The sequence below is a fragment of the Gossypium hirsutum genome, chromosome D04, assembly GCF_007990345.1.
Source record: "Gossypium hirsutum isolate 1008001.06 chromosome D04, Gossypium_hirsutum_v2.1, whole genome shotgun sequence".
In the NCBI taxonomy this organism is placed as follows: domain Eukaryota; kingdom Viridiplantae; phylum Streptophyta; class Magnoliopsida; order Malvales; family Malvaceae; genus Gossypium; species Gossypium hirsutum.
In genome coordinates, this window is record NC_053440.1 from 41023647 (window position 1) to 41048558 (window position 24912).

The window sequence follows — 24912 nt, forward strand, 5'->3', positions numbered from 1 at the left end:
TCTGTCGATAAGTGGGGGAAGGAAAATGTCGTCGAGTAATCATCATTTGTGCTGTTAGATATTGCACTTTGGTAAGTTCATATTAGGTTTATTACAATATTTTTATTGATTTGAATTTAATTACTTATGTGTTTGTGTATACATATACATATATGTTGTCATAAACATGACGAAAATAAGTAAGACAATAGCCTTTATGTATATATTTGTTAGAATCTTTAACTTTTAGTATATAACATGCTTATATTTAACATTATCTATAATTCCACTATTTACTTATGTGTTCATATCAAAACTGTCCACTTTGTTCATATCAAAATTAAGATCCGCTTGATGTTTTTGAAACTAGACTCAAATATATTTTTACTATAAAAAATTCATAATTTATGACTTAGCCAATAAGTACAGTAAATTCTTCAAATTTGTCCCTATTCTACTATTTGACAGCTTCAACCTTTCTTAACTAAAAATTAATTATTTCTTATTACGGGGTTTGGATCATGTTTCCATTTGTTTTCCTTGAAAATTGACTCATTAAGCTTTAATTACATATTTAATTCAATCTCTAACTATATTTCTATAATTTTTGGTGAATTTTCTAAGTTAAGTCAGTGTTGTTGTCCAAACTGTTTTAATGAAAAAAAAATTTTCTTTTCCATGGTTCTTTGCACTATCTTTCATCCTTTTACACATAATTCTCATACTTTTGATTACTATAAAATTTAAAAACTTATGTTTATGTGTCGATTGCATATTCATTTCTTAATCCTAGTCCTTTTCACCATACAAATCACATTCTCTCTTACCAATTTAGTATTTTAAGTCTCCATTATTCATCAAATACTTTCTATTTCTAGTATTTAGATTAAATACATGTTTCATACATCTCACTTAAAACATCTTTAACTCAATATGTTGAAATACAAGTAGGTTTAGTATGAAACTTACCTCCTTTGTCAAGAATTTCTTCATTTCTTCTTCATTTCCATGCATTTCTCATCTTCACCACTTTCTTTCCTTTTTCTTCTCATTTTCTCCACTTTCATCTACTATTTTCTTGCTTCTAAATTGATGAACATATTCTCTAGAATCTCTACTTCATCTTCTCTCTTTAATATCTGAGGAAATTTTCAAAAATTTTAGGTAAAAATGTAGGTTTTCATGACAAAGGACTAAATTGTAAAGAAAAAACTTCTTTTCTCATCCTTTCGCTCACGTTGGAAGGATGATAAATTTCATTCATCCTTCCTTTCTTTTTATACTACCATTTTCTAAATAAAATAATAATAAATATCTAAGTAAAATATTAATAAAATAGTTTTTAACTAATTAATTAAAAAAATCACCAAAATATCATCAACATCATCATTACATTCTAGAATTCTCCCTCTTGCTAATTGACCATTTTACCTTTTATGATCTTTCAAAATTCCATCATTGAATCATCACTTAATTTGGTAAAATTACAATTTAGTCTCTCACAATTCTTCACCTATTCAATTTGGTCCTTGCATGCCAATTCTGTATATTAGTTAATTGGATTATTTTCACTTTTTGTCCTTCAAATTTCTTATTTTTACACTTCGATCCCCTAAATTTTGAATATTTACACTTAAGCCAAAAACTTTTCACATATTTATAATTTAGTCCCTTCTTTAATACATCATGTCATGCTTATTGATTTAACTCTCTTTTGATATCTTGCAACTTTCATTTTCTTTGATCTTATACCTTATTTCGCTAAGATTTTATCTTATATTATTTACGACCAATGAGGTTTTGAGGATGTTACAATTGCATTCCAAAGCTTTTCTCTTTCAATTTTGATTCCCAATTTTCATTCCTTTGATTTCCAACATCACCCAATCAATAAACCTCCATACTATTTTAAGAAAAACACTCAAAACACCATAGATTTCTTCATTGTTGAGTTTTTGGGTTTTTCAAGTTTTTGGGTTTTTCGTGTTTTTGATCAAACGCTCAGTTTTTTTCAACTAAGATAATGATTCAATTCCTTATTAGTTTTTTATTTTATTTGATCCTTTAAGCTGAGTTTTTAACTATTAAATCGCATCTTTCAAGTAAAAGTCAAAAATTGGGTCGTTAATGGTAGATTTCGAGGTTTTGAATAAAAATATGGTTTCAAACTGTTTCTTAATTAGTTTTGATGTCATTAAAAGGTTCTAAACTTAATTTAAAGTTTTGTTGAAGATTTCCAACATTTTAATGAATTTTCATGAAAATTGCCATAAACATGTCGAAAATTTTGATACCATGAATTGGGTAGTTTTGAGTAGTTTAAAGGTTGAGAATTATTCGTAGGTGAATAATTAGATGAACGAAATTATTTTTAGAGAAAATATTAAGTATACATCAAGATAATTGAAATTCAAGTTTGTTATTTTGAAGGTTTCAATTACAAGAGAATTTAGCTTAGGCTTGTGTTTTGATTGTTTGAAGTGAGTCTTTGGCTGACTGTTGATGGTGTTGTTGTGTAATTTACCTTGTTGAAGCTTCGAAATCGTTAGGACCTTCAACGAGTAACGATAAAGGCAAGGAAAAGCTAGTTTAAACTTTCACTAATTAGGCGAAAACGCGAACAGTGAGTGTTTGGAATCGCTACTTGTAGACACGATTCATAGTGTTAATTGGAAGCTTAGGAATAGCCTAAACCCCTATCCTATGTTCCGAGTGTAAGCTTTCTATTTCCTTTACTTTATTTTGGCAAATTATGTGATTATGTGAATAATTGTGGATTGATTATTGTGATATGAGACATGTCTGATAACTATTCTGAATTATATTGTGTTGTGGGCATGATATACATGCCAAATAACTGTGATAATGATATGCTAATAATGCAAATATGTAACGAAAGCAAGCAAAATTTCGGTAAGTGTATATGTGTTGAATTATGGAATGTGATATTATTATGACAGGTAATATGTAAGAATACTTGTATGTGATATATGATGTTCTGATTTTAATGCACACGTATGTGGTCAGATATGTGATGGCTCAATGAGCCTTATTGTTTTAACAACCGGTTTTCAATGGTGTCAAAAACAGTGGTTTCGAGACCATAATTTTGACGAGTGAATTATTATTTTATTATTTATTTAAGGTCTACATGATTATAGTAAGGTCGTATTAAAATTTCGTTAAGAAAATTTGAAGTTTACATAGTTAATTAAGTAAAAAGAACTAAATCGTAAAAGGTGTAAAAGTTTAGTTCTATTAGTAAAAGGGGTCTAATGGCTATGAAATCTTAAACTAAAGGACTTAAATTTTAAATAAACAATTTAAGTTATTAATGGATAAATAATGGACAAGGTTTTGTGGTAATTTTTAATAAGTAATAAGGTTAACATGGTAAATAAGTAAATAAGCTTAAAATTAAAGGAAATTAAAACAATGTATCATCTTTATTCTTCTTCCCAAACTGATTTTAAAAGAAGAGAAACTCCATTGTTGGTAGCTTGGTTCGGCTAAGCTTAAGTTCGTGCATGGTATGTATTTTTCAACCCGTTTCTAATGATTTTTATGTTTTTGAGTTTGTTTTAGCTTAATCTAGCTAGCCCAAGGGTTAATTTGCAAAATTGTTAAAGGTTGAGGGACTTACCATGAATGCTTTTGAATGATTTTTTATGTTAATTGATAGATTATGAATATTTGTTCAAAAATAAACAAGTTATGTTAAGTGATTTTTTATGAACTTTTAAAATAGGGATTAATTTATTAAAGGTATAAATTCTAGGGTTTCATTGTGAAATGATGATAAATATGGGTTGTTTCAAGGTCCCTCGCATATTTGATTAACATGGATTTAGATTAAAATGGTTAGATTTTAAGTTATAAGCTTAAGGACTAAATTATGAAAAGTTAAAATATTATGGACAAATTGGTAATTTTTTTTAAATATGAAATGTTGATTAAATTGAATACTATAAGTATTAAATTGATTGAAATTATCTATTTAGATTAAGATAAATCACATTCTATAACACTCCAAAATTCTCTTCTATTTATTTATCTATTTTTGTGACATAAATTATCTGTCTGCTTTAGTGGTTATATGTTCTAGGAGTGTCTGAGAGGTCTTGGGTTCAAGCCTTGTCTTGAGCTAAATCTTTGTTTTAATTAAATGAAGTCTTGCTTTTGTTCAGTATGCTTATAGTTAAAAGTTGGTAAAAATATGTCAGAATGGGCTTGCTGGTCTGGTGCTTAAGTGGAGGGCAAATAAGCAAAAGGTTTGGAGTTTGAGTACTTGCACAATCATGGGATTTATTTTTACTACTTGTGTCGTGTGGGTGTTATAGTTTGACTGAAATTCTGTAGATTTGGAGTGGGATTTGAATTTGGTTGTTGAAGAGATTAGGGTGGACGATTTGGGGGGAATTTGAAGGTTAGTAGGAGTGTGTTGGGTGGTGTTTAGGAGGGAAGTTAGGGATACGGGAGAAAGTTAAGGGACTGGGGGGAGTTTATCAAAAATCTGATTGTTACCTCTATTCTTTTTTTGTCCACAATTTCGGCACCCTCTCCCTAATTCCTCAAGTTTTCTGACGACTACTCCTTTCCCCTCTCTGCTGAAACTTCTTCTAATGTTTCCCCTCTTCATTTTTTTGTTGTTGTTTCTCTCTTTGTTTGCTTCCAAATGAAATCCTCCATTTTTACTATTGAATTCTTCATGGGTTTTCCCTTATTTCTCCTCTTTTGCTCCGGTATACGTGTCATTTTTCTCTATTGTGCAACTTAGTTCGTTTGTTCGGTAAGTTTTTGGTTAAGCGGTTCATTTCCTTTTAGTAACTCTTCTCTAATATGTTTCGTTTCTACCTATTAGCAGATGACTGAAAGACGCGTAATCTCCTGTCGAAGCCTTAATGTGGAGGAGTTTCGGTTCATTGATAGAAGGTATTAGCTTGTCGCTCGAAAAATGTTTACTTTGTTTCTAGTTAAATAAATATGATTGTTATGCGATTAATCGAGTGGTTGTGGTTGAACATAGGTTTTGAGTGCTCGAAGACTGTGTGCGCATATTTCGTAACCAGGTGTCTAAACATGACTCTGAAAATGAAAATCGGTGAAAAATCGAAAAATGTGATTGTCGACGCCACACGGGCGTGCGGTCGCCAGTGTGGTAGGCCTTGTGATCGAACATGGGCGTGTAATCAACGAGGCTAGCCATGTGCTATTCATGGGTTGGGCCGACTTGGCCGGTGTGGGCGACATGGGCGCGTAGGCCCCACACAGGTGTGTGGGAATATTAGGCCAGGCCGTGAGATCCACACAGCCAAAGCCATTTTGGGCCGTGTGAGCCACACGGGCGTGTGGGCCCACATGGCATGTAACATGGGCCATGGGCCCATTTTCACTATTTGACTGCTAAGATTGCACGGGTCTCCCGAGTTTACTGTAGACCTACTGTAGGGTCGGTAAGATTACCTAGACCCCTAATTGACTAAAATGACTGTATGACTGATACGATTATGTATGTTATTAAGCATGATGATGTCCCACTAGTTTGATACTGTATGCCCTGATTTTATGCATGATATTATGTTTTAGCATGTCATATATGTATATTGCATTGCATTGGGGTGGGGTTATATTGTTCGGAAGAACTGTACTAAAAGGCCTCGAGCCTAAATTACTTGCAGCTCAGCTACAAACTACTGTCTAGCGCCGCATTCGGTACTTTTTAGAGTGTAAGGATGGGTGGGTTGATTATATCCCCACATGGAGTGTAGGGTTGGATGGAGTTAGAGTGTAGAGGCTGGTTGGGCAGGATTTGATACTGCAAATCTGTTACTGTACTGAGTATTAATACTGTAATGGGCCAAGGCTCAAATGCATGACTGCTTCTGTATTGTAATGGGCTAAGGCCCTAACTGAAACTGAAACTGTTACCGAAATGGGCTTAGGCCCAGACAATGATTGCATACTGTCTGCTTGTTTATGTGGGGATTACACACTGAGTTTTTGAACACTCACCCTTCTGATTCATCTATTCAGGTAATCCCCAGACTTAGGCAGATCGAAGCGGCGGAGGACTCAGCTGTGGCCACACGACTCCTTTTTATTGTTTCATATTTAATTAGGTTTATTTTTTAAAAGCTTTATTTGGGGTATTTTCTGTAATAAAGGTCGCTATGAGTTTTTATTTAAAATTTGGATTTTATACTGCTTTATGTTTTATTATCTGCTAGAGGTAGATAAAACACGGGGTTTTTTTAAAGAAATGCATGTGTTTTAGCAAAATACCCACAAGGACACAAACTATTTTAAAAAGCTTCCACAACGTATAATATTTTGCAAACTAACGACTGGATAAAAATCACTATTTTAGGATTAATAAAAGATAACGAAGATATCTAAACGGAAAATGTTTTAAGCAAAGTTACAATTTTTTAACACGAGCATCGGTTTTCAAACACACTATCATGTGACATCGCCAGATTCAGTCATAACGTCCAGACCGTGTTACATATTCAGACTTAGATCGAGAAAAAGCTAAAGCTTCAGATTAGTTCAATCTAACTATTACGCCGCCCTAGTTATTGAGGTAAGTTCGTATGAACGATAGTCGTGTTATTGTTATTTAAATTGAATGTTTACTATGTTATTTTTAATGTAAATGAATCAAAATAAAAATTTATCAATGCTATGATGAATTGAAAAATATCGAGTCCCGGTTGAACCTTAGGAATTCTTAGGATACAAATGACATGTCATTAAGGATTTCATGTTTCGGGTGATAGTCTTGAATATCCTACCGATGGCTGAGGTCCTACATTTTTTGCGGATTCTCCACAGCTCATGTGAGCAGCATCATGTAGCTTACATTCTAACCCACAGCTCGTGTGAGCAAGTCCATTTCATAGCTCGTGTGGTCAATGATGTAAAGGAAAGTTTACGATTTTCTGTAAAGGCACACTTCGTGTGAGCTTTCCCAAGTATCTATGTAATTATAGATGGTTCAACGGGTAAGAAAAGAAAAAGAAAATGGTAAGGATGTAAATGCAGTGAATCATGACATTATTGTAACATTGATGATGTAAAATGTTAAGTTTATACATGCTAAACCACATATCTTATGGTTGATTTCATATATATATGAACAAGTTTACTAACTTGTGAGTTTGATGATGTTGTATAGGCTCATACTAAGCTTATGGCATTAGTTTTGGTTTATACTTTTTCTATGAATTGTAATATAGAAATGGTTACAAAGTACTCATTGCTTACGTAGTTTCCTTTCTTTGTTCTATAGATCATCAGAAGCTTGATTTGGTTGGAAGCTAGTCTGAGATCTATCACACTGTACAACAGTTAATTCAGTTATTTTTGAGAATTTTGGCCAAGGTTTATAATGGCATGTATAGGATGATTTGTAATGCCGTTTTGATGAATGTGTTGATGTTATTTGGCGTGTATAAGCTTTTGAAAACTATGTTGGTTTGGCACACTTTGATGTCTTACCAGGTTATATCATTTTGGGTACTTTAATATGCTTGTTATTATGGTCTGTTTTGGTATGTTGATGTTGTCTTGAAAATGGCCTATTGAGGCATGTTTTAGTACCGATATGGACTAGGTTTGTATGCATGAAATGTAGCACATGGACATGTTTAGGTAAGTGATGTTTGGATGCAAATTGTGGTGCATTTGAATGGAAAATTGGTTAGGTGATTTAGGATGCTTGAAATGATATGTTTATGCAAGTTTGAATGGTGTTTGAACCCATTGAATGTGTGCTTAAGTGGTTTGAGAAGTTATGCATGAAATGGTTTTGAAATGGTCTGATTTTAGGTAAATTTTAGGTTCACACGGCTTAGGACACGGGCGTGTGACACAGCCGTGTGAGGCACATGACCTGGCGACACGGTCGTGTCTCATTTGAGGATTTCTTAGGGTTCAAGTCAATGACTTACATGGTCTAGCACACGAATGTATGGGGCAACTCAGAGAGTTACACGGCCTGGCACACAAGCGTGTGACATGGCCGTGTGGCCCTATTCAATGAGCTACATGGGTGGAGACACAGGCAGGGACACGACCGTGTGTCCCTTGTTCAAAAGTTACACGATATAGGGTGATTCCACATGGCCTGGCCATACGGCCTTGTGACCCTTTCCAATTTTTACAACTTTTTCCTAAACTTTCCAAATTATTTCAAATTAGTCCTGAATTGCTTCTAAGCTATTTCTAGGGCCTCAAAGGCTCGATTTAGGGATGAAATATATAAGAATGAATAGTTTATAATATATTTAAATTATTTAATTTTATGATGTTTAAATGTTTTCGATTGTACGGTAATGCTCTGTAACCCTAATCTGACGACGGAGATGGGTTAGGGGTGTTACAATTGTGGCACTTCAAGTGCAATTAAATGTGAATCCGGTAAGCATGCATTATGTACAAGTTGTGATGTGAATTGATGAATATGATCAGAGATGAAGTGCCTTAAATCAATAATTAAAAATGTGTAATTGTGGATATTTTGGTCTTGTGATCTCTTGAAACCATTGGATATAGTTGGCATGCCATAGGATTGTGAGTACTTACCTATAAGTATTGTGTTTTTGGACATTGAGGCCCTGGGACAGGTTGGAGAGATAAGGGAATGTGAGCTAAGCTCCATTCAACTGGACATGTTTGGTGTGTTGGAGAGTGTTAGCTTTATGCTTCACTTTTTGGGATATGTTCGACTCTATAAGTCAATTGGTGTGTTGGAGATCCGTGTATCCGATGTATGGTGATAGATCCCACTTGTATGTTTCATAGCCTCAAGTGCCAAATTATCGTTTAAATATGATCTTATTTATTATGATAATAAGATGTGAGATGGATGCATAAACATGTAAATAATATGCTAGTTTTATGATTTAATGAAATGTGAATATGTTATTTCAACTTGGTTAGAATATGGTTGTAAATGTGTTGTAGTATGCTCTTGTTTAACCTTTGATATTGTGTATACTTTGTGGTTACTCTGACATTTACTGAGCTTGTTTAAGCTCACCCACACTCTCTAACCATTGTAAATATTTAGCGTTTACAGTGTGAGCGGTGCTGGGATACCAAGGAAGTGATCCAAGTTAGCCATTAGTATTTACGTAGGTGGTATTAATATTATTTTTTTGAACTGTGGGGATAAGGCAATGTGGTTAGACTTTGATTGATTATTATTGTGGTCCTTATGATATTTTATGGGTTTAGTTTTCTAGCACTTTTGATGGATGTCATAATTATTTCATTGGTATTGTTTGGATTGAATATTTGTTATGTTGAAGTGCCATGAACTGTATGTATGGTCAATGGACATTGAATAATGTGGTAGAATTGTTGCATGATATTGCCATGATGTTTTGGATATTTTGTAGCTTAATTATTCCTAGGAACTATAGGCTTAGACCTTGGTATGTTAATTCTTGCTCAGACATGTTTTTGATGTTTTGAACTGTTATTTTGGTCGTTTTGACATTGGTTTAAAGAGGTAAATGATGCATGTTGATTAGATATTTGTTGGAATGGATTAAATGCTTATGTGTGCTGTATTTTTTTTGGTCTGAAGCAGAGGTATCAATATTTGGGTTATAAAAATGACACCTCTGTGATATTTTGATGTGCAGGAAGCCAATATTATAATTTGGTATCGATACCTTACCACGAGTATCGATACTCGGGGTAAAATAATCGATACTTTAATAAAAGACCGATAAATTCTGGGGTTTGATTTTTAGACGAGAAACAGAATGTTGTTTTGGTATTAATTTTCCAATCAATATCGATACCATATAAGAGAAATATCGATACCCCAGTTTCAGTATCGATACCTACGTGAATAATTATGAATTTTTGTTTAGTGGTCTAAAAGTATGTTTAATTCTCGTTTTAAATTTGTTTGAAGTATGTTTGGCATGTTTTAATGAAGATTAATAAATGCTTGACTTAAAAATTTGCAAGAATGCTAATAAAGAGGATGATTGTCTATTAATGTGACATTTTATAATGTGTGTGATGCATGACGGTGGTGTGACATTCTGATATTCGGGCTCGATGACCGGGCCAGGTATAGGGTGTTATAGATAAAATGTTGTGAAATGGTAATTGTATTTTGGTAACTTTTGAAACTTAGATTTGGTTATAATAGCCTTTGGAAACTTGATATGAATAGATGATTTTGACATAAGGTATTTGAGATTTGATTGAATGTTTGAATAATATTAACAAGTTGATTATGTCTTGGGTTGTATGATTGATATTATGTTTGAATTGTGGTGTCAATGAGAGCATATTGGTTAGGTACATAGGTTGAGTGTGAATTGGTATGTTTTGACTCTTTTAGGCACATTTTGGATAGGTTTGATTGTTGGTTATTGCATTGCTAGAGCTCAAGCATTTGAATGTGAGTTAACTTGCTTTTGAAGGAAATCTTGGGCACACACGACCTGTGACACGGGCTGCCACACAGCCGTGTGATTTTTTAATTTTGGTGTAGGTTGTTACGCGACCTGACGACACGACAGTGTGACCCTATTTTGAATCGTACACAGTTTGGCACATGGTCGTGTGACCTTATTTCGAATTGCACACGATTTAGTGACATAGTCGTGTGACCTTAATTTCGATTTGTATACACTTTGGCCACACAACCATGTCCCTAAGCCACATGGCCTAGGCTCTATCACACAGCCATGTGACTCCTATTTGTACTTTTTACCCATAGTTTCATAAAAGTTTCAATTTAATCCAAATTTGATTCCGGTTTGGTTTAGATGTTCAGTAAGCTCAAATTAGGTCCAAAATTGATTGGAAAACATGGAAATGAATGAATATTAATTTTTTGATTGAATTTGATTGAAATTTTAAAAAATGTCTAAAGATTATTGTTGTAATAACTTATAGCTCAGGTCAGGCGACTGAACCGAGTATAGGGTGTTATAATAATCCTTAATCAAACACTCATTTACCTTTTTGGACCCTACTGGCATATTATTCGTATCCTAATCGTTTACTAAGTTCACACGGGTACCTTACCATGTTCATGTCATTTCAAACCTTGTAACATCATTATATTCATATCATCCTATCATATAACAATTTCACATCCATTCGATACTATGTTGTTCGTTTTTGTCATATATTTCATATTTTACGATATAGTTCATTTGATGTCAAAAAATATATATATTCATAACAATTTAAACTATAAATAAAAAAATACAATACAAACATAATATGAATTAATAATGTTTCATATGAACTTACTTAGCAAAAATAACAACAAACAAGACGTCAATGACTAATCCGCAATTTTATCTTTTTCTCGATTATCCTTTGATTTATTCAATTTATGCTCTATATGATAATCCATTTAAATTTATCAATTCCAAATACCTTATTTCATCCTATTATAAGCATAAGTCAGTTCAAATTCACTTTTTGAATGTTCCCTAAAATTTTGCATTTTATTCAATTTAATTCCTAAAACTGAAATTGCCATAACTTTCAAATTTGAGCTTCGATTTCAAAACTAATCTCAATTACATCATCCTATAACTCTCTATTATAAAAAATTACAAAAATATTACACCAATTTTGAAATTTATGCACATTAGTCCCTATGTTCAAAAACTAGCAATTAATTACAAACTAGTCCCTTTTCACTTCTAAGCTTAAAATCTAACAATTTAGTACCAAAAAAAATCAAGAAATCAAAAATGGAAAGTTTTGAAAATTTTAACAGTTTTACAAATTGAAACATAGGCTAGCTAAATCAAGCTCCCATGATCTCAAAAACATAAAATTTACAAGAAACGAACTAGAAATTGCTTACCAATCAAGGGACCAAAGTTTGAAAGTGTCAAACCCTTCTTATTCTTTTTGTTTCGTGAAAATGAAAAAGATGAACAAAAATGGCTTATATTTTTCTTTTAATTTAATATATATACTTTCATTAACTTTAATTAATTATATTTTATCTAATTAAACTATAACTAACTAAACACTAATCTAAATTAATTAAACATAGTGGATTTTGATATCATCCACCACCATTTGGTACATTTGGAAGGGGGTAATTGCTCAATTGGTCTTTTGGTTAATTAAAATCCATAATGATTAATTTTTATCACTTTTACAATTTAGTCATTGTACCTTAAATAACTATCCGATTAACAAAATTAAGGTATCAAACTTTACTTAAACTTTATACTAACTAATATTTATGAACTCGAACATTGAAAATGGTGTTTTGAAACCACCATTTTCGACACTGCTGAAAGACAGTTTGTTACAACTCTCCCGCTTAAGAAATTTTGTCCTTGAAATTTTTACCAAAGAATAGATTAGGGTACTATGATTTCTTGGTTTCTTTTGGCTCCCACATAGCCTCTTCTGTACCATGTCGATGCCATAACACTTTTACTAATGATACATGTTTGTTTCACAGTTCTTTCACCTCCCAAGCCAAAATTCTAACTGGTTCTCACCATATGTCAGATTTCTTTCACCTCCCAAGCCAAAATTCTAACTGGTTCTCACCATATGTCAGATCAAGCTGTAACTCTATCTCACCGAGATATATCATGTGAGAATGATCAAAATGATAGCGACGTAGGATCGATACGTGGAAAACATTATGAATCTTTTCAAGTTTCGGTGGCAGAGCTAATTGATACGCTACAGGTCTGATTCTTTCGAGAATCTCTTATTACCCGATAAATCTTGGACTAAGCTTCACTTTTTTGCCGAAATGCAAAGCTTTAAATAGGCAAAAGAAACAACTATGAACTAGAAAATAGGAGCCATTACTAGCAGATATTCGAAATTGGTGGAACAAATCAATAAAAGTATTGACTAAATCACTAACAACTCAGCTCCTAAATACAAGGTCTGCAAACCATCTATTTTGACTCAATTAAAGCCCACAATTGACACATACAACCTTAACAAATTTTATAATTTCCAATTTGAATATCCTCTTCATCTTTTTTTTCTTCTCATATAAACCCAAGTTTATCTCTCTACGACAACATGTCATGGATTTATAAAATCATTTGACAATTTTAAAATTATTTTTTTAAAGCAAATAGCTATAAACAGTAACATTTTTAAAATGATGCATTTTAAAACATCTTTATTTTTTAATTTTAAAATTTTCTCTTCTAAATGAAAATAATTAAAATAAAATAAAATTCTCATTATTATTATAAAAATATTTGATTAATTTTAACTTGTATATTAACAAAACTTAAAATTTAATGATAAAAAATTAAAACAGAAACATATTACTCTATATTGGCTCTATGAATATTGATTGAATTCACTGTTGCGCTTGACGTTGTTACATTATAGTTTTTTTTATTGACAATTTTTAATTTAATATTGTATAGTTTATTTATTAAAATAATTTTAGTATGTTTATAAGATATATAAAAATTATATATGATATACGTTTGTACATGATTTATATATATTTAGATATAATTCTTAATTTCATATCTCTACTTTACTAAGTTAGTCTCTTTACTTTAGATTTTCAAATTTTGATCCTCATACTTTTAATATGATAAGTTAGCCCAATTGATAACCGACCTTATTGTTAAACTGTTGAGTAGGAATTAACTGTTCAACAATTTGTATGTAATGAATTAATAAAAATAATAATATTTCAATAATTTATATGCAATAAACTAACAAAAATTAGTAAATAAAGCTTACGTATTTACCAATAATTAGACTAGCTTTTTAGTTATCCTAAAATATGATTATCAAATTCTAACATATTAAAGTAAAAGGACTAATTTCTTTCGTAAAATAAAGAAATGTAATTCTTAATTAAACCAAAAAAATTAAAATTTTCATAACCTAAAAAAATTATGAGTAAAGCAATATAGCCGGTTCTGCATTGGTTCTAGTTGCACAGACCAGTGTGCCTCATTCCAGTAATAAACCGGAATGATCACTTCTTTTTCCTTCACCAGTGTAAATTTCAGTCCATATTCGTCGCAACAACTCATTGCGGTCAATCCTGGCTGTACCAGCTGGAACATTGTGCACCAGCCAGTGCATGAATAATGTTAAAAGAATAGATAAAATTATTATTTTTTACCAATTTTAAAATTTAAACTTTAACCAAGGTCAAAGAGCATATTTAAAATTTAAAGTAGAAATTTAATAAATAATAAAAAAGTAAAGAGTTTATATAACAAATTAATTAACTAAAAAAAACTTCACGAGCACAACTTTATGTGTATGTTTTTATTAAACTTTCATTTTATATATTTTGTATGGGATGATCTTATTGTAGATTTTTTAAAATAATATTGTGGATAATTTTGTTGTCGATAGTCAAATTGGTCAAATCACTAATTTTTTATTTATCCAGTTGACTGCCAATTTGAATTATGAACAAATAAAAAATTTCAAAAATAAAATTAGAAAAAAGTAAAAAAAAAAAGAAAAAGAAAGAAAGGAAGGAAAAAACACAAATAAAAATAGTAGAAATATAAACATTCATTTGATAAATTATACAAACAAAATTAAATATTTAAACTAGCATTAGCCCATTTCAATTTGTTTTAATCAGTTTGATCGATTTTTAGTGGTTCAATCGATTTTTACTGATTTTGATATCAAAGGAATTGATTGGACCATCGGTTCCTGGTTCAATAGAAAATTTGATCTTATTTTGACAACTATGAGCTAGTGATCATATGCGTACATATATATTAGCTCATTTAAAAAATAAATTTGATATATTAAAAGAATTCGAAAGAAATCATTAAAATTAAGTTAAAAAAATTAGATAGAAAAATAATATATGCTCTACACTTATATAAAACCTAGAACTGAGTTAACCGGACACCAACTCAGTTGAAAATGACAAAAACAACTTTATTTAATTTGAACACACACACACACACACACACAGAGAGAGAGAGAGAGAGAGAGAGAGAAGAGAGAGAGAGAGAGAGAAGAGAGAGAGAGAGAGAGAGAGAGAGAGAGAGAGAGAGAGAGAGAGAGAGAGAGAAGGAACCTGACCTATACGTTATGCCTGAATCAGAAGAGATTACATCGGCCATCAGAATGGCCTAGTAATGATCAAGGTTTACGAAATAGTCATTTTAATTTATTTTTTTAGAAGAAAAATTAGCTTATTTTAAAAAAAATCCATGAGTTAAAAAACAATTAGTTTAACATCTTTCTTATAAAGAATGATTATTATTGGAAAACCTAGTTAGTTTCTAGTTAATTTATTAGACAAATTTTATTTATAATCTTGTAGCGGAAAAGTGACTTTTATTTGGTTTAAATAAAACTATATTTCAGGCCTCAGTTAAATAAAAACCATGTTTTAAATTTAAGTTAAATGTTATGCATGCTAAATAAACCCTAAATATGAGTCCCATGCCATAAAATAAATAAAATAGTACAGTTCTGAAATGACAGAAATTATAAAAATAAGTCTAATAATACTTTCATAAATAAAACGTTTCTGATCCCTCCGTATGTCACATCCGTGTCCTAACCTAGTGGGTTATTTGTAAAGATGGAAATAAAAGGGGGAGTGAGCCATGAAGCACAATGTGAGTTCCATCACAAAGGAACCAGTGCAAACAGTAGACAAGTCATGCAGAATTTCAACTCATAGAATAAATTACAATTAATTAGCAATAGAGAATATCGGTAATTCAGAACAACTAATCAACATAATATTTCAATGTTCGTAGCCATGTAATTACTTATGAATGCAATACAAATTCGGTTTAACAGTAAAAAGGGTCATATCCCACCGCTACATATCACAGTAGGAGTTTTCCAAAACTCCATTACCTTTACATCACGTTGTGAATAAACCACTGATCATTGCATATGAACGACTAATGATAAAATATATTGGTGGATGAACCATCCGTCTGAGCAGATAAGAGCTATTATTATGTTGTGGATAAACCACTAGTCGAGCAGATGAACTGCTGACTAAAATACTAGTAGATGAACCATCCATTTGTGCAAATAAAAGCTTCTAATACATTGTGGATGAACCATTCGTCAAGCAGATGGCTATCGACTAAAATACGTTGTGGATAAACAATTAGTTGAGCAGATAAATTGCCGACTACTTCCTCCGTTCAAATCTTCCCACCACTATGCAATGCAATATGGCATGCTCAAAACAAATCAATACTGTAGTATTTAATTATGCTTTTAACAGAAAAATACGGTAGCATTCAATATTCTTATAAAAAAATTGATTCAGTAGCAAATAATATGCTTATAATACATCAACTCAGTAGCAAAAGTCATTCTTAAAACTCAGTAGCAAAAGTCATTCTTAATAAGTGTTCAATTAATGGTAACATTAGGCATGCTTATAACGTATTAAAATGCAAATGAATAACATACTTATAACAGAACAAATGTGGTAGCAATAATTATGCTCTCAACTAACCTGTTGGGAATCGACTCGATTAAGCAACAGGTAAAAAATAGTGGAATAAATTGAGAAATTTAACACACAAATTTAACGTAGAAAAACCCCTCCTAAGAGGATGAAAAACCACGGGCAAAGATAATTTTACTATAATGGCAAAAGAATGATGAGTACAAAAGATGGAGATAAAAACTAAACCCCGAAAACCCAAAGACAAAGAACCCTCAAAACGTAAACACAAAATTTTCTAAATGTGCTATGAGTTCTAATCTCTAATGGGTGTATTTTCTAATGTTGTAAAAGAGCCTATTTATAGGCTAAATTCATATGTCAAATAATAATAAAATAATCTAGACTAATTAGAGTTTGATTGAAACAAATAAACAGAGTTTAACTGGAAGATTATTTCTCAAATTTGACTGAAATAGGAGTCATACTTAACATAACCGATACAATAGTCGAAAACATATGTTTTTCAAGGATATAATTTAGCGGTATCATAAAGCATGTTATATGAACAATCATAAATACAAATACATTAAACATATTTATTCACAAATCCTGCAAATATATATAAATATAATATTATTCATGGGCTTAATTGAATAAATTAAACACTAAAAATAGTTCGGGAGCTAATCAATGACTAATCTGACCAAATCATAAAATTCTATGTAAAACTGTAAATTTTGTGAAATAGGGGACACATGGTCATATGGCCAAGCAGTGTGAAAGGGTTACATGATCGTGTGCCCAGACCGTGTAACAGACTGTGACCGTGTGAAAATTGCAAAATTAAGCTATAAGGATGACACGACCATGTGGTAGGCCATGTGGATGGGTCTAGGCTGTGTGGTTCACAAACTACACTAGGGTTTATAGGGCACATGGTCGTGTGGTAGACTGTGTGGTCCACACACCCTTACGACAGACTGTGCGAAGAAGTCTTAGCTGTGTGAGAAACAAACTATTCTAAGGTTTTCAAAGAGACATGGCCGTTTGGTCCACATGTCTATGTGGCCTTATCCTAGACACGATTTTGCCCCAATTCGCTAGTAAAAGAACACACACCTTTCATCAATGACCCGAGCAACGTTTCTCACGTTCAAATTTGATTTGGGGTACCTAAAATGGGCCTTTCAACCGATAATTACGCAAGAATTAATAAAAAATTTCAAGTAAAATTAAGATTTTGGTAGATTTTTGGAAAAATTCTTAAAAGATCCATTAATTCGAATGAAAGATTAGCACTGGATGTAGATACTATGAGAATTTAAGATTTAATTATCAGGATCAAATTGAACTTAACGATTCTTGTTTAAGAATGTTTCTAAGGGATATTATGAAACCGATTGAAAAATGTCTTGAATCGAGAATAGATTTTTGGGTTCGGGAAGCAAAATAATTTTTAACAACAAGATAATGTGAAATATGATGAAAAGAAAAGGGGGCAAAGAAAAGATGAAGATATAGAGAAAAGATGGATGAATTCTAATTTGGAATGGAAAATAAAACAAAATCCTAATGTAATTAGAAAAATAGGACTAAATAGCTAGGTTTTCAAACTTTTAAGGGACTAAATGATAAATTACCCCTTCAGGCCAAAAAATGGAAATGGTAAGAGAGTTTGGCATGACTTGAAATTAGGTTATAAGGGAGAAAAGAGGCTTAACCAATTGGTCTACTACCTATTTTTGTTATATTTGTACTTTAATTAATATATATTCTAATGAGGTTTCTCTTTGGTTGCTGAAAATAAAATGAAAAGAAATGGAAACGATGTGGATAAAATCTAAGTTATTTAGGGAGTGCACTAACTATGTAACCATCAAGACTAAATCAATTATTTAGTTATTTCTTACAATTAACCTCCTATATTTTGAGACGTTACATTGTCTTTAAAATTTAAAGTTATTTCATATGCATGCATATCCATATATAAACTAATAATAATATGCATACAATTTATATGTGAATTAACTAAACTCTATTTGAAGCCTATGTAGTGATATTAGGAAAGTTTATGGACAAGCTTAAGCTTGGCCCGACTTAAAATATTGGTCTCAAGTTTTGGTCATGTTCGACCCAAGCTTATTTTAGGTTGTTCCATATAAAAAAAATTTAATTCTTTTTAATTTAATATATTATTTTTTTAGTTTCTTTCTTTATTAAATTGTAAATGTGTCTTTTTAATGTTTATATTATAATGTTATATATTTAATTTTATATAAATTACATAATATAGATATATATGATACAATAAAAAATGGGTCAAGCTGGGGCCTTTTAATATTGGAGCCCAAGCCCAACTCAAATTAAACAAACCTGTTTTTTTTCCAAGTTCATTTTTATGTAATTTTTATTCAAACTCTCCCATAATTCGAGTGCGCCTTCAAGCCTAGTAAGTAATCTAACTCTTGAATAGATTTATCTCCAAAAAATTTGTGAAAAGCACATAATTAGCAACTAGAATTTGTCACGAATGTGAATGTATAATATTATATATATATTTAAATTTTAGAAATAACATTTCATATTTTGAGAAATAATAATATTTTTAAAAAAGTAGATATTTTTTTTCTCATAATTAGAAGTTAACAAATATAAACGGGTAGAGAAAAACAAACTAATAGTTTTAATTGAGAAAATAATTTTTTAAGTAGCTAATTTAAGATTACTAACAAAATTTATTTTATTTTATAAAATGTTTAAATCATATAATTATCTCTATATCTAATAAAATAATAACTTTAGTTTTTTTGTTTTTATTTATCAATTGAGTTAGTGTGACTTGACTTGAGACACCACACTTAATCAAATATTTTATTATTACCTTACGATCATGTACATATGAAATAGTGATTATATATGTATACACGAACTAATTTAATTTTTAAATCTGTCACCCATCATTATATATTTTTCTCTCTTGTAATTATCTTTTTACATAATGTTTTTATAATATAAAACCTCATCTAAAAAATAAGTTTAATAAATTTCAATTTTACTGAAAAACATTTTTATAGTAAATGTTGATTATAAAAAAAATCAGGAGAATTATATTATATTATGAAAAAGTATGTTGATATTAATCACATAAGGAGAGAGAAAAATTCTATAAATTTTGAAAAAGAGTTCTCAAAGGAATGCCAAATGGTATGGAAGGTAAAAGCTGAGTAATGTTGCACTTCCCCTCTGCTTTTCCGAGAATGCCATTTTCAACCAATTATCCCTACTTTATACACTTTGATAGTAAGCTTTTATTAAGGTGCTTGTGCTATCATGGTCAAAGAGATATTAGTAAGTTTAATTTAAATATTTTATATACAATTAAATATTATTTATTATTTTTATTAAATTTTAATTAAATTGATTAGTGATTGAATCTGCTAAATATATAATTTTAGTAAGCTTATTTAAAACTGAAACTTATAATGGATTTGAATATCCAAAACTGTCCTCCACAAACACCTCCAGAAATCTAATCCACACAGTTACTGTTCATGACCCAACCCAATACAGCCTCCTCAGCTGACGGGTTGCCTTCCCATTTCCCTCCACCTTCATAGTTACTTGCTTTGCCATTAAAATCTTTTGGTTGGTCTTTAGCATCATTATTGTTGTTTAATGTTAGAATGTGTTGTTATTTATTTAGGTAAATTTAAAGTTTATTTTAGTTTTGAATTTAAGTTGTCGACAATAATAATAATAATAATAAGGTGGCTGACTGTTGATTGGATCGGGGAAGTAGTCCACAATCTTGTCGGTGGACAAAATGGTTTGGGGCATAAATCATGCGTAATAGAGCCATGTCTGGCAACACCTTTTAAGTTTCAATCAAGTTCCAACATTCGATTTGCCAAACAATGTTTCAGACCCTACTGGCGAAAGATGTTCCTTTCCTGGGCTGGAATCTGTAATGAAGAAAACTGGGTTAATGAAACTAGGGGATTTTTGTTTTATGGTCCTGTTTGTCTGTAACAAACAGTAGAACATCAGCTTTCAAGTTTGTTTAATAGATAGATATCCTGTCAAAATCCCATAGATATTATATCAACTACAGTTAAACACATGTTTCTTTTTTTCCCTTCCCCAAACCGGCTAACGACAAACCAAAGTTGAACATCAGAAAAGACAACACCTTCATTGAGCTATGAGAACTTTTAAAAGGTGGAATCTATGACACTCTTGGTCTTCTCATTTGCTGCTATAAAAAAAATATCATGGTGTATATGTCTTCACATGCAACATGAAAGTGATCGAATTAGACAAAGATCAATTCATAGCTGTTTCCGATGTGACATCATAAATTTATCTAGTTTTGTTGGATAAGTTGCAAACCAAGAGCAAAGAAGTTCCCAACAACCACGAAGAAAGAAGGAATATTATTAATGACCAGGAGCCACAACGTTAATCGTGTTGCTATCTTTGTACCACTTGATGATCCCTTTTTTTACTACGGTCGATGCTAACCCGGACTCGGAGATGGGTGTTGGATATAAAGATTAGCACCAACATGATGTGGAAATGAAAAATGACACTAGAAATTTGGTTGGATTGCTGTTCATTTAAAACCAAACTGACCCACACAAAAGGGTCCACAATCAAAGATACTTTACACAAACAATATATGCATGATATCTACCTCTATGATACAACTTTCATGTATACATGGCCAAAACAACGTACTGTTCCTTTTATCTACTTCCTACCAACTGGTTTAGCCTCAGAAGCTGGACGTGTAAGGTGCGAAGTTCTAGCAAAGTGATCCATAACTTACACCGACTCCACATGGTGGTGGCAGGGTAAAGTATACTGTACAGCCGCGCTAGCAACGGCCATTGTGGAGGGGGCAATGTTGTGACCGATCATAGTTATTCCCAACCCATCAAGCGCTTCCAAACTTCTTCCTCAACCTTTGGTCTCGGAATGGATGAACTAGCCCCTTCATCTAGTAGAATCCTGTAAACTTCCCACTCTCGATCTCTGATCATGTGTCTCCCAATCTCTGCCTGAAAAATATGCAGACTTGAAAAGGTTAACCGTGCAAATTTCCAGAAGAAAAAGGGACAAACACTAGACTCCAAATAAATCAGTTTTTTGTCCGAATCAAGCGGTATAACAAAAGTAATGCATTGGATTTATGTTCGGACAGACAGGAACAGCGAAGAGGAATAATCAAGAAAAGCACATATTGCAGAAAAGATGTGTAAAACATACAGCCACATTATATCAACTCTAATGCAGTGTTAAGTTCAAACTCCCAATGAAGCAAGCTAGTTTTTAAGCAACAAAAATACAGAAAGCATATCAGGCAGAGAGCTGAGGAAGTACCGAGAAGATGCAAGTATTAAGCATCTTTAGAGCAAGGGTAATGTCATAAAAAACAAGAGGCCGGCCCTTGCTTGATAACTCTACGGGATTTGCAACTAGAAGCTCAGTGTCAGGACCCCGGCTCACTACAGTTACTCTTAGTGGTTGGAGCAGTTCCATTTTCAGACGCGACGACAATGCAGTTTGCTTGCTAGGATCAACTATCTTCTTCCCATCGGATTGCATTATAAACAAGTCAATCTCACACTTTCTTCCTTGTTTTATATAGAAGCGTCCATATGAAATCTAGTCACATAACGAAACTGAGGCATTAACAGGGTGGAACTAGTTTTCAGGCTAAGCACGCTTTCCTTCCCAATTGAAAATTAAACAAGTGAAACGGAGCTTCCGCAATTTGGAAAGGATTCAAGCCAATTATGATAGACAGATGCACATCATAATACTGAACATTGGCAATAAAATTTGGAAAAACAATCTACCTGAATGTTGTAATCCTTCAGAGTTCGCATTATGTCGTATAAAAGACCTTTATGATCTTGACAAACAATCTGAACAAGCGTGTGAGCAGGACTGAGTGAGTTGTCCATCGTGACACAAACATTGTTGGAAGTAAGTGATACACTTGGGAGGTCATTGGACATCTCTAAGTTGAAAATATCATCAGTTATTGCAGACGGAAGATATGGAGATGCTTGACAACATGCCGTAATTTCTGGTCCAACCTTTTCGATGTTAAAGCTAATCATAGCATCCTGCATAACATCTTCCAATGCTTTATAAGTCTCCTCTTGCCTATTTTTTGTATGTAATAGTTCCCTGAAAACAAAATCATAATATTACCAAAGGATATGACTCAAGGTAGAGATGCAAGATGTCTTAGCGTATCAGGGTTACTATGAGCAGTAATATCATTTAGACATACACATATGTAGTTTGAATAGAAGGCAAATACATGCTGTTTTTTAACAACTGATCCTGGCTAACAAACAGAACACATAAACTGAACCTGGTGTCTGTGATAAAGAAAAGGTCCACCACTGTTCCATCAGGAGTTGTTGATACCTTCACTTTCTGTATATTGAGTTCAAGACTAGAGAGAACTTGTGTCACATCTGCCAAACCAAAACATCTAAAATTCATTCACTGATCAAAGTTTTTAACCACATTTTAGAGCTCAAAATCTTGAAAAAGGAAAAAGTGATTACCATGCAGAAGGCCTTTTCTATCAACACAACAAAGCTTGATGAGAAAGACATCAGGAGGCTTAGGAGACTGCAACTCAGAACGGTAATAAGAAATTCCAGAAGCAGAAGAGCAAGAAGGGCAAGCCTGAACTAGTCTTTTCTTCAACAATTCCCACCTTGTCGCTGGCTTACAAACCACCCAAAATACTATATAACACCATTTCCCATCCGTAGATACATCTTCACAACACAAACCCCCCCAACATAATCATTAATTAATTTTCTTTCTTTCTTTTTTAAAATATATATATCATAAAGAACTCTAAACCATGTGATCAAAACTTAAGTCCAAATGATCAAACTTTTGATATACTTCCCAAATGCTCATCATTAAAACCAAAACCAAAACCAACTTTAAAAAAGTAATGGAAAAAGTAGGGAAAAACATGCAAGCTTGGTTTAAAAGAACAAGGGGAGGGGGGGATTTGGAATTACCTCCTCGGACAATGCTAAGACCAAAAAAGAGCAAGATGCGGCATAAATCAGAGCCTAAACCAGTTTTATCAGGGCAGTTAACAGTGATAACAGAGGGGTCTCCTTCTTTCTCCGACGGCCTTATAATCACAACGTCGTCATGTAGAGTACCCATAGTAGAAGTATAACTTGAAAGGTTGAAGAAACAGTGAAGAAGTTGGTTTTGGTTAGGAATTGATTTGATATATTCTTTGGGTTTTGGTTCAATGAGAAGTAGCAGTGCTTGTTTGAGGAGCAGCCTTATGGAGAGACAGATAAAACATAAAAAGCAAAGCAGAGAGAGAGAGAGGGAAAGTTACTGCTTTGCGTTTCTTGGCTTGTGGTTCACTTGTAGGAGGAGTAGTTGTTTAGCAGTCAAATTTTCTTTCTTTCTTTTCTCGTTTTTACCGTTGGTCTCAAAATCTCGGCAACTAACTCCATCCTCATCTCTTTAAACAGTTAATTTCAAACATATAAATAAATCATTTTTAGCTTGAAATAAAAACTCAATATATCACGATAAAACGACGATATATGTTATTTTACCTTTTTCACTGGGTAAGGTAGTTAGCATGTTACGTCACTCGATGGTAAATCACCTGTACCGCACACACCCCATCAGCCGCCATCACGTGTCCTTTACTTATTTTGTGTTTTAATGGTCACGTGACCTTGGATTGCCCTATGACCGAGGCCTCTGCAAACTTTTGCCTGTTGGATGGCTGCCACCGGGCTTCCTTGCATTAATCAATATTTAACTTCTCCCATTTTAGATCTTGGATCCCACTCATATATGTCCGCTTTCCGGTTTAACTCTTTTTTTTTTTTTTTTAACTATTAAAATAATTAATTTTATTTATTTTATGTTACATTTTAATTACTTATGTGAATATATTATAATATTTTAATTACATATTAAATCATCATTACAAATAAAAATTTTAAATTATATTTATAATTTGTTTCCATATTTTTTTATTTTATGCAATTTAATTTTTTTTATGTTCTTTCAATTTTTTTATTCTCTTCTGCTTCTTTCTGTTTTCTTCCCTTCTTTATCTCTTTTAACATAATTTTTTTCTATTTTTCATTTGTTAAAACTTTTTTTATTAACAGATAAAACTCATTTGTAATGAATTATTAAGTAAAAACGGTTGAAATAGTAATCGAGAGAAAATATCAAATTACTTGAGAAATTTTAGCATTAATTATTTTTCAAATCTTAATTTTAATAAAAATAGATAAAAAAATTATCACATATCTAATGGATGAATGATGAAATTACAAAAATGATGACATTAAAATTAATTATTGTAGTAAATTAACGGTGCAAGATGTGTTTGGACTAAAATGTAATAATGACGGTAAAAAGTAAACAAAAAATGACTATTAAAAATATAATATTAAAATAAGTTTACATATAGATTAAAAACATATTTA

At 31.9% G+C, this 24912-nt stretch overlaps 1 protein-coding gene across 1 annotated transcript; it reads right to left on the reverse strand.

Annotated features, from left to right (window-relative positions):
* Positions 1–20976: 20976 nt before the first annotated feature.
* Positions 20977–23807, reverse strand: LOC107899482 (ACT domain-containing protein ACR10). Its single transcript, XM_016825207.2, has 6 exons — positions 23455–23807; positions 22981–23199; positions 22782–22887; positions 22255–22591; positions 21776–22060; positions 20977–21453 (listed from the first exon to the last, which is right to left on the reverse strand). The coding sequence occupies exons 1-6, from the start codon at positions 23606–23608 to the stop codon at positions 21316–21318; spliced, it is 1239 nt and encodes a 412-aa protein (XP_016680696.2). The 5' UTR covers positions 23609–23807; the 3' UTR covers positions 20977–21315.
* Positions 23808–24912: the final 1105 nt, after the last annotated feature.

Excerpts from the sequence above, each read along its gene's own strand:
- LOC107899482 (XM_016825207.2), bottom strand. The coding sequence starts at position 23,608 with ATGGGTACTCTACATGACGACGTTGTGATTATAAGGCCGTCGGAGAAA. Across the intron at positions 22,888-22,980 it reads TAGAAAAGGCCTTCTGCATG|ATGTGACACAAGTTCTCTCT; the intron begins GTAATCACTTTT and ends TTGGTTTGGCAG. Across the intron at positions 22,592-22,781 it reads TTCTTTATCACAGACACCAG|GGAACTATTACATACAAAAA; the intron begins GTTCAGTTTATG and ends TTTTGTTTTCAG.